This window comes from Cupressus sempervirens, chromosome 10 (assembly GCF_028749045.1).
Source record: "Cupressus sempervirens isolate cs-2001-9-10 chromosome 10, ASM2874904v1, whole genome shotgun sequence".
Lineage (NCBI taxonomy): Eukaryota > Viridiplantae > Streptophyta > Pinopsida > Cupressales > Cupressaceae > Cupressus > Cupressus sempervirens.
Genome location: NC_143127.1, coordinates 345,497,791 through 345,508,712, shown reverse-complemented (window position 1 = coordinate 345,508,712; position 10,922 = coordinate 345,497,791). Strand labels below are relative to the sequence as shown.

The following is a 10,922-nucleotide window of genomic DNA, read 5'->3' as shown; positions in this document are numbered from 1 at the left end:
ATGTTATTTATATGTGCTAATGTTCTCTTTTCTTTGGTTAAAATTTCATGACAAGGCTAACATTTAAAATTGAGTGTGTAGATATCTATGATCAATGTGATGGGGATTTCACATGGTGATCTTTGTACCAAACCAATTAAACCAACTTGGCCTATTTGGAAAGGCTAAGCTCTTACTTTATGGGTTCATATCATGATGTAAAAAAACTTGTGTTGTGAAATATGCATGTGATTTCATGTACAAGTTTGTTGTAAAGTTTCACTAATGTGATAAATGAAGTGATTCAAATAGTAAATTTGATATTGAATTACTTGTGTGAAAGAATTTTTTATTTCATATTTAAGTGTCTTTATTGAGTTATTTTCAATATATCATATTTTTACCAACCTCATAGGGTTAGGGGATAAGACCCTTTTGGAAATCTAAGAGCTAGTTATTTCAAGTTTGAACCCTTTTTTGGCCATTTTTTAATGTGACAAGTTTGATCATATGGGTGAGTTAGAAAATGAGGCATGAGAGAGTGGCGGACACATGGAGTAATCATATGAAAGGAATCTCTTTCATTGTCATGTTCATTCACTTTAGAGAAGGACATAAGGGAAGAGTGACCTCAAAAATAATTACTCATACACATGCAACTAGGGGGGAGGGAGAATATATCTACCTAGTTTCATAAGAGAGGGGATTTATTATGTTGTGGACAGATATTGAGCTTTTTTTCTTTGTGGTACATGTATTGAGATTGGAGAGTGTGGAGGAGAGAGGAGAGAAGGAAATTTTGGAAAAAATAGAGCTAGAAAGTGAGTAGGTTATAGATTTGAATCATTCCTCTTCAAATAGTGGAGGAAAATTTGATATGTGGTTTTTCTTAATCTTATGATTTTGCATTTGTGTTGTACTATTGGTTGTGTTACATTTTTATCATATTGTGTTATACTTGTAATTTGCTGTGCATATGGTTTAGTGTGTTTTTTGGGTGGGTGTTAAATTGGAGTTGTCTCCCTTAATGAGAACCCACTCCATGTTTTGGGGTTGAGGGAGTCGAGACAATCTGGGATGTTTTTTTTAAGGTACGAGAACCCTTATTTCTATTTTTGAAGGGATTTTATGTTTGGTATTGTAAGTGGGAAATGGTGAGCAATGTCAAGGTATAGATTAAATTCACCAAATACTCTATTGGTATCTATATGATATGTGATTTGATACTTCAATATACATTGGAATCAATAAACCTTTGCTTACAAGGTAGATCTCACAAGTTCAACCTAGTGAAATAGGGTACACGCTTGAGATCTAAGCCTTTTAGAGTTGGATTTTGTGTTTTGATTCTAATATGAGATATGAATGAAAGATATAAAAAATCTGATCTATCAAATTAGATACAAGAGATGGGAGTAAGAATGTGTGCACCTGAAAGAAAGATAAGAAGAAGGTGTTTTGAGCTTGATTTTCTAATTGATGAAGTCCCAGAATGATCTAATTAATGGAATAATAGGCTACTACCTAGAACTCTATAAACTCTAGAACTTTCTATTTTGTTCTGAAAAATAGTTCAAATAAATTTCAACCTATACTAGGAATAGGTTGAAAGTTTAACCCAAACCTGAAATTGGCAAAATCAGGATCTAAAAGGTGGATGTGGAAAGGTTCCTGGATTAGCTTCCCAGATTTGTAACTAAATTTGCACTCCAAAACCCCCAAGTATAGGAAATGTGTGTGTCTATGTATCTATACAATGGTCTTCCTTAGTTATCCCCTTATTTTTGTAATTCTCACATCCATGGATAACCATTATGAAATGTATAAAGTGTGAGCGCTCGTAAGTCTAGATTATGTGTCTAGAATGCAAATGAGCTAGTATATCAAAGCAAATGCCTAGAGATCTATCCTATATGAAAATAAAGTGAAACCTGGCATGTAAATACAATAAATATTTTATTTAATAAATGTAGATATTATCATGTAAATATAAATTACTAAAGCATAGATCAGAAAATAAAAAGGAAATCCCAAGCTCCCAAGGGAAAAAGTACACCTAGCCATCTTCACAATATGTTCAAATGTTAATGATGTAGAAAATGATGTTTGGAATACTTGATTTTTAATTGGAGATTATTGATTGGAATGCTTGAATGAAGTCTTAAATAGTCAACCCTTGCTTCAATGCATAAAATTGGGTGTTCACCTTTCACTTCACATGTTATTGCCAAAATTAATTAAACAGGTTACTTTTGTAGTGATTTTTGGGGGACAAAGTTAACTAGTCAACCACAAATTTGAAAATCCTTTTAATTAACTAGAATGGGAAAGGGTCCTAAAGTGGGAACAAAGACCTAGAGTATACATAGGTCAAACTAGATTTAACCTATACCAAAAGTTCTTTTTTAGTTCCCAAAATTTGAGCCATGGGAGATCTAAGGTTTACATATGTAGTTGAATAGATTAATGATTGATTTTAATTTCAAGGTAAAAGGAGTCCTAGAAGGGAAATGGAATTTGTAAATGGAGGAAAAATAGGGGAGGCTATCGTATGCAAGAAAAACCTACCTGTTGGGATCAAGATTAAACAATGAAGAGTTAGTTATCAAACATATTCATATACAAAATCAAAGAATGTAACTAAGCAATACATTGCAAAAAGAAAGAACTAGAATCCAACAAACAAGATTCCCTTAAAACCTTAGATAATATCAACAAGGGAACCCAAGCCTTGATGGTTTACTCGTGATAAGGTTAGTGGATGTGCTCTCCCAAATACAAGTATGGATTCCCACAAATGATTTATGTTTAAATGCAAATGCAAAGAGATACTAAAACTATAATGAAGATGATTAAATGATTCAAGAGGTAGTTAGTGGATGTGCTCTCCCAAACACAAGTATGGATTCCCACAAATGATTTATGTTTAAATGCAAATGCAAAGAGATACTAAAACTATAATGAAGATGATTAAATGATTCAAGAGATAGTTATGACATCAATTACTCTTGGCACATTTAGTTCAAGTAATGAAGATGTAAATTCAAGAATAAGTAGTAAATACAACAACTAGTAAGCTAAAAGAATTGAATGCAAATCTACTAAGAAAGGATTAGCATAATAAATTCTAAATGGTCTAAGAAAATACTAGAATAATAACTCTAATGAAAAATGCTCGAGACAAGGGCTCTATTTATAGGATTTCATAGGGCCTTGAGGAGGTGGTATCTATGTGGTATCCACATAAGTGCCAAAAGGGAGACACATAAGCCATGCAAAGTCCAATGTTTTCTCACATGTGTGAGGAACTTAGAATGTGATGTGTCAATGTGTAAGAGAAATATTCCAATAAACAGTTTTAGAAAATGTAAGAGATGTCATAATAGGTGTACAAGTCATTTGTTTGGAGAAAATAAGGTAAGTGATTTGAAAAGTCAATATTTGGATATTTCATTACACATATGTGAGCAAATAATTAGGACGTGTAATAAGATAAAAATTATCTTAATTAATCTTATTTAATTAATGGGTAGGGTTATTAGATAGAAAGTGAGGTTACTAGAGTAGGATCTAGAGCTAGAGTAGAATTAGATCAAATAGGATTTAATTTAATAGAGGTTTAGGAATAATTAAAATATATAGGAATTAAATAAATAGAATTCATTTAAAAGAGGATTTAATGGAAAAACATGTACTAAATTAAATTTAATACATTAGGGGATATTTTTAAATTAAAATACATTAGAAAATGGACATAAATATAATTTAGTTTAAATGAATTAAACTTCTCTCAAAACCATGTAGATAATGTATTATGGTTTAATGGTCATGTTTTGTCCAAAAATAGTAGTTTTGTCATCATTGTTATTTTTTATGTGGATGATCGTATATACACTGATTGTTTCATAAATTTAGAACAATGACAGTTTAGAATTGAATGACCGATTTCGAGGAGATTCTTATTTTCTTAGTCTTTAAGCTTGGCCAAATACAAATAATATATTTTTGTCTCAACAAAAGTATGTTTATGTTGGTAAGAAAGATTGCAAACCCTTGACCACCATTAATGGAGGTTGGTGTTAATTTGTTGGACAGTTGCGATGCATTGTAAAAATCAAAGCCCCTAAAATCTATTGAAATCTATGTAAAACAGAAAATGCATCAACTCACATTTATTTTAATGTGATTGTGAGCATTAAAGTCATGAACATGTTTATACTAGTAATAAGAGAGCATTAAAGCTACACAAAGAGTAAAACTTAGGATTTAAGTGTAGGCGATATATTTCTTATGAATGGGGAAATCCACCCAATTACATTAATGGCCCCGTTTGGTTGGGGAAGATGAATTTGTGGCATAACCAAGTTATCTTATAACCAGGTTTTTGAAAACCAAGTTTTGTGGTTTGGAAAGACAATGGTTCGTTTGGTAGACATAGAAGATGAATATACCGTGGACTCCACAATATTATTTAAAAAACTGTCATAAAATTCAAAACTTGGTTTTAATTTCTAATTCCACATTTTTATTGGAAGAAACATCTTCCAATTTTTGATCAAAATTGGAAGATGAAATTGAAAACCAAATTATAATTTTAACCAACCAAACGCCCATGTTTTTCTGCAAAACCTGATTTTAACCCTATAACCCAGTTTTGGCCCTCATCTTACAGCAACCAAATGGGGCCTTTAAACAGTACTTCCAACATCTAATTTTTGTAACAATTTGAATTTAATTACATAAAAAATATTAAAGCTCTGAATCACCAGAGTAGATGAGAAGCGGAACAGATCTAAAGAGTAGTGCTGTCATGTGAATTTGAGGTAAACAGGGGCTAAGCAATGCCATGCTTTTGTTTGGGCTTCTGCTCGTATAAATGAAGAAGAGCAGCTGCAGAGAGTGCTGCCAGAGTAATACCCTGTGCATGAATCCTGTAATACACTAAAAACACCCATTAATTCAAATCCATGATCACATTGTTCAATTAATACAAAATTTTAAAACAAATATTAAAAAATCCCCCAATACTTGAAGAAACCCATCACGTTATTTTAACCCATGAATACACAATTTTAGACCAGCTATTCTAAAACTGCCCAATATTTGAAGACACTCATCACATTATTTGAATTCATAAATACAAAATTTTAAATCAACTACCCAGCACATTATCTGAAATCATAAATACAAATTTTTAAAGCAACTGTTCTAAAATTGCCCAATACTTGAAGAAACCCATCACATTAATTTAACTTATAAATACCAAATTTTAAACAACGCTTCTAAAATTGCTAATGCTTGAAGAAACCCTTACTCATACAAAATTATAGAGCAAGCATCCAACACTTGTGACGGTAAATATGGAGAAATTCATACCTGGCGTGTATAAGCTTGAGACTAGTTTTCATGGAGGGCTTTGACAAGTTATAAGCAAGGGAGGCCCCTAAACTTGAGCTCCACAATGCCCCAACCGAGGTGAGTTTATTCTCAGACACCCATTTCCTCATGGAACCTGCCATTTCCAATTTCTTATCACTTTTCACTGAATTAAGAATCCCTTAAATTGATCCAAGCTAATTGGGAAAAACTTACTGTTCGCCTGATCTACCGAGAGTGATATTTAAAGCAGGAAATGGTACATCCAAACCCCTGGTTTCCTTTCGTCCCCTGTTTTCATTTACCCGCAACAGAAGAGAAGCTGTGGACGGTTGAAATGCAACATGGTTTCTGAACGCCGTCCCGTGCAAGAGATTACATTATGGGACATCAACACGTGACGAGCACCACAATAATAGACCAATATGGTGTGCCACTACTAAGGAATCCACTCTAATGCCCAATGTTGTGTGCCACTACTAAGGAATCCACTCCAATGATGTGTCACTAGTAGGAGTCCACTATCTATAATGTCTCTTGTTTTTTCATTACTAAACATTAAGGGCCTGTTTGGCGGCAGGCATAGGAATGGAGAATAGGCATGTAATATTGGGAATAGGAATGACTATTCCAATAACAACTATTTTTTGGAATGGGTATAAACTAATTTTAGAGGCAAAATGGGAGTATATATTCCTATTCCCTATTTCAAGTGATGGACCAAACAGAAAATAAAAATCGTATTTCAATTTTTCTATTCCTATTCCATCAACCGAATGGGCCCCTAAAGCTATTAGATCTTTACAATCCAAAAGAACATTGTTCTTCTTTTTCAATTGAACATTGTTCTTCTTTTTCGATTGGATTGAGTAATAGTGAGTAGATTTTTACGATCTATAGGAAAAGATTCTTTTCATTGACATTTTAGATCACATGATGTGATACATCATCACAATATAAGAGAGTGATATGAAATGTTGGTATTACAAATTCTCACACAATCGGATCTAAAAATAAGAAGATTATTAAATGTTCTACATGTAATCTTGGTGTTATTATCAATGGTGTAACTTTATATGAAGTTGGGTTCATCTATGTAGCATTTATCTACATATAATATATGTTTATTGTACAATCGAGATTTTAGTCTATAACCTAAAGCTTAACTCTTTACAAGAGGAGATCTCCTTATAACCTCTCAAGTATATGCAACAAACTCATGTTTGCAATATTATTCTACTTTTATGCGTGTATCTCTTCATTCATCTTTCTTGTCTAATTATCATACCAATTTATAAATTCCAATAGTCAATTTAAGCATCGGTCTACTAGAGCTATTTCTAACTAATCAATATAGCTCATAGCCATTGATCCACAAGAGCAATATCTAAGTAATGAACCATTGAAGTTATTCCCTTAGCAATTTAACATGTCCACGTTAAAGGAATGCAAATCTTTTGTATATTGGTTTGTGACTTTTGGAACCAAAACTTATTAGAGAAAACCTCTTAGTTAACTTCCATCCATGGAATAACATGACATTAGAGAATCAAACCTAGACTACTCCAAGACTTGCCAAATTGATGGGCCACACCAATTGAACCTCACTATAGAGATCTACATTATAGAAATGCAAACATTTGAAATATTGATTTTTTTTCTTAGGTTAGAACACAAAAAGAGAAAAAAACTAAGAAAAATCAAATCTACCACGCAAGCTTTTATAAGAGATTTTCAAAGTTTACATTGGGAAGCTTGATAAGTTCAAGTGATCTGAAACAACTAGATTTTGGCACATGTTCAAAGTAAGTCAACCAAAATGAGCCATATGTAGTCTTATAGGGGCTCAAGGAAGAAGTAGGTTTGGATCTTGTAAAATCATTTTCTCCCCCCTTAAGTTTATTTTGAAAAGAGTTTCAAACCCTCTCAACTTCCTAGTTGAAGGATCCCAACCATCACTTTTCTAATGTATTCTTGATAATGATAATTAATTGTCAGGTCTCAAGTGTAGCTACAGGTTGCGACAAGTCATTGAGTATTGTTATAGAGATACAAGGTCTCTTCGAGTTTGATCAAATATAATGTTAAAAAAAAAGACCTAACTCGAAGTTTGTTTGGATATTTCATTACACATATGTGAGCAAATAATTAGGACATGTAATAAGATAAAAATTATCTTAATTAATCTTATTTAATTAATGGGTAGGGTTATTAGATAGAAAGCGAGGTTACTAGAGTAGGATCTAGAGCTAGAGTAGAATTAGATCAAATAGGATTTAATTTAATAGAGCTTTAGGAATAATTAAAATATATAGGAATTAAATAAATAGAATTCATTTAAAAGGGGATTTAATGGAAAAACATGTACTAAATTAAATTTAATACATTAGGGGATATTATTAAATTAAAATACATTAGAAAATGGACATAAATATAATTTAGATGCAAAAATTGTAACACAATCTACCCAGAAAACACAGCTAAGAATTCTAATGGATTGTGGAAAACTACTATCTACAATGTATTATGGTTTAATGGTCATGTTTTGTCCAAAAATAGTAGTTTTGTCATCACTGTTATTTTTTTATGTGGATGATCGTATATACACTAATTGTTTCATAAATTTAGAACAATGACAGTTTAGAATTGAATGACCGATTTCGAGGAGATTCTTATTTTCTTAGTCTTTAAGCTTTGGCCAAATACAAATAATATATTTTTGTCTCAACAAAAGTATGTTTATGTTGGTAAGAAAGATTGCAAACCCTTGGCCACCATTAATGGAGGTTGGTGTTAATTTGTTGGACAGTTGCGATGCATTGTAAAAATCAAAGCCCCTAAAATCTATTGAAATCTATGTAAAACAGAAAATGCATCAACTCACATTTATTTTAATGTGATTGTGAGCATTAAAGTCATGAACATGTTTATACGAGTAATAAGAGAGCATTAAAGCTACGCAAAGAGTAAAACTTAGGATTTAAGTGTAGGCGATATATTTCTTCATGAATGGGGAAATCCACCCAATTACATTAATGGCCCCGTTTGGTTGGGGAAGATGAATTTGTGGCATAACCAAGTTATCTTATAACCAGGTTTTTGAAAACCAAGTTTTGTGGTTTGGAAAGACAATGGTTCGTTTGGTGGACACAGAAGATGAATATACCGTGGACTCCACAATATTATTAAAAAAATTGTCATAAAATTCAAAACCTGGTTTTAATTTCGAATTCCACATTTTTATTGGAAGAAACATCTTCCAATTTTTGATCAAAATTGGAAAATGAAATTGAAAACCAAACTATAATTTTAACCAACCACACGCCCATGTTTTTCTGCAAAACTTGGTTTTAACCCTATACCCTGGTTTTGGCCCTCATCTTACAGCAACCAAATGGGGCCTTTAAACAGTACTTCCAACATCTAATTTTTGTAACAATTTGAATTTAATTACATAAGAAATATTAAAGCTCTGAATCACCAGAGTAGATGAGAAGCGGAACAGATCTAAAGAGTAATGCTGTCATGTGAATTTGAGGTAAACAGGGGCTAAGCAATGCCATGCTTTTGTTTGGGCTTCTGCTCGTATAAATGAAGAAGAGCAGCTGCAGAGAGTGCTGCCAGAGTAATACCCTGTGCATGAATCCTGTAATACACTAAAAACACCCATTAATTCAAATCCATGATCACATTGTTCAATTAATACAAAATTTTAAAACAAATATTAAAAAATCCCCCAATACTTGAAGAAACCCATCACGTTATTTTAACCCATGAATACACAATTTTAGACCAGCTATTCTAAAACTGCCCAATATTTGAAGAAACTCATCACATTATTTGAATTCATAAATACAAAATTTTAAATCAACTACCCAGCACATTATCTGAACTCATAAATACAAATTTTTAAAGCAACTGTTCTAAAATTGCCCAATACTTGAAGAAACCCATCACATTAATTTAACTTATAAATACCAAACTTTAAACAACGCTTCTAAAATTGCTAATGCTTGAAGAAACCCTTACTCATACAAAATTATAGAGCAAGCATCCAACACTTGTGACGGTAAATATGGAGAAATTCATACCTGGCGTGTATAAGCTTGAGACTGGTTTTCATGGAGGGCTTTGACAAGTTATAAGCAAGGGAAGCCCCTAAACTTGAGCTCCACAATGCCCCAACCGAGGTGAGTTTATTCTCAGACACCCATTTCCTCATGGAACCTGCCATTTCCAAATTCTTATCACTTTTCACTGAATTAAGAATCCCTTAAATTGATCCAAGCTAATTGGGAAAAACTTACTGTTCGCCTGATCTACCGAGAGTGATATTTAAAGCAGGAAATGGTACATCCAAACCCCTGGTTTCCTTTCTTCCCCTGTTTTCATTTACCCGCAACAAGAGAAGCTGTGGACGGTTGAAATGCAACATGGTCCCGTGCAAGAGATAACATTATGGGACATCAACACGTGACGAGCACCACAATAATAGACCAATATGGTGTGCCACTACTAAAGGAATCCACTCTAATGCCCAATGTTGTGTGCCACTACTAAGGAATCCACTCTAATGATGTGTCACTACTAGGAGTCCACTATCTACAATGTCTTTTGTTTTTTCATTACTAAACATTAAGGGCCTGTTTGGCCGCAGGCATAGGAATGGAGAATAGGCATGTAATATTGGGAATAGGAATGACTATTCCAATAACAACTATTTTTTGGACTGGGTATAAGCTAATTTTAGAGGGAAAATGGAAATATATATATTCCTATTCCCTATTTCAAATGATGAACCAAATAGAAAATAAAGATCGTATTTCAATTTTTCTATTCCTATTCCATCAACCAAACGGGCCCTAAAGCGATTAGATTTTTACAATCCAAAAGAACATTGTTCTTCTTTTTCGATTGGATTGAGTAATAGTGAGTAGATTTTTACGATCTATAGGAAAAGATTCTTTTCATTGACATTTTAGATCACATGATGTGATACATCATCACAATATAAGAGAGTGGTATGAAATGTTGGTATTACAAATTCTCACACAATTGGATCTAAAAATAAGAAGATTATTAAATGTTCTACATGTAATCTTGGTGTTATTATCAATGGTGTAACTTTATATGAAGTTGGGTTCATCTATGTAGCATTTATCTACATATAATATATGTTTATTGTACAATCGAGAGTTTAGTCTACAACCTAAAGCTTAACTCTTTACAAGAGGAGATCTCCTTATAACCTCTCAAGTGTATGCAACAAACTCATGTTTGCAATATTATTCTACTTTTATGTGTGTGTCTCTTCATTCATCTTTCTTGTCTAATTATCATACCAATTTATAAATTCCAATAGTCAATTTAAGCATCGGTCTACTAGAGCTATTTCTAACTAATCAATATAGCTCATAGCCATTGATCCACAAGAGCAATATCTAAGTAATGAACCATTGAAGTTATTCCCTTAGCAATTTAACATGTCCACGTTAAAGGAATGCAAATCTTTTGTATATTGGTTTGTGACTTTTGGAACCAAAACTTATTAGAGAAAACCTCTTAGT

At 32.6% G+C, this 10,922-nt stretch overlaps 2 protein-coding genes across 4 annotated transcripts; both read right to left on the bottom strand.

The window, feature by feature from the left end:
- Window positions 1-4,238: 4,238 nt before the first annotated feature.
- LOC149533999 (uncharacterized) lies at window positions 4,239-5,766 on the bottom strand. Of its 2 annotated transcripts, XM_089803900.1 has the most exons (3): window positions 5,572-5,766; window positions 5,356-5,491; window positions 4,239-4,910 (listed from the first exon to the last, which is right to left on the bottom strand). In XM_089803900.1, exons 2-3 carry the CDS (start codon window positions 5,484-5,486, stop codon window positions 4,814-4,816), a joined length of 228 nt encoding a protein of 75 aa, XP_089660026.1. In that variant the 5' UTR covers window positions 5,487-5,491; window positions 5,572-5,766; the 3' UTR covers window positions 4,239-4,813. The 2 variants fall into 2 exon arrangements, with proteins under 2 accessions (XP_089660026.1, XP_089660025.1); XM_089803899.1 differs by lacking the exon at window positions 5,572-5,766 and having other exon boundaries at window positions 4,595-4,910; window positions 5,356-5,565.
- Window positions 5,767-8,328: 2,562 nt separating this feature from the next.
- On the bottom strand, window positions 8,329-9,797 carry LOC149533998 (uncharacterized). Of its 2 annotated transcripts, XM_089803679.1 has the most exons (3): window positions 9,663-9,797; window positions 9,447-9,582; window positions 8,329-9,001 (listed from the first exon to the last, which is right to left on the bottom strand). In XM_089803679.1, the coding sequence occupies exons 2-3, from the start codon at window positions 9,575-9,577 to the stop codon at window positions 8,905-8,907; spliced, it is 228 nt and encodes a 75-aa protein (XP_089659805.1). In that variant the 5' UTR covers window positions 9,578-9,582; window positions 9,663-9,797; the 3' UTR covers window positions 8,329-8,904. The 2 variants fall into 2 exon arrangements, with proteins under 2 accessions (XP_089659805.1, XP_089659804.1); XM_089803678.1 differs by lacking the exon at window positions 9,663-9,797 and having other exon boundaries at window positions 8,765-9,001; window positions 9,447-9,656.
- Window positions 9,798-10,922: the final 1,125 nt, after the last annotated feature.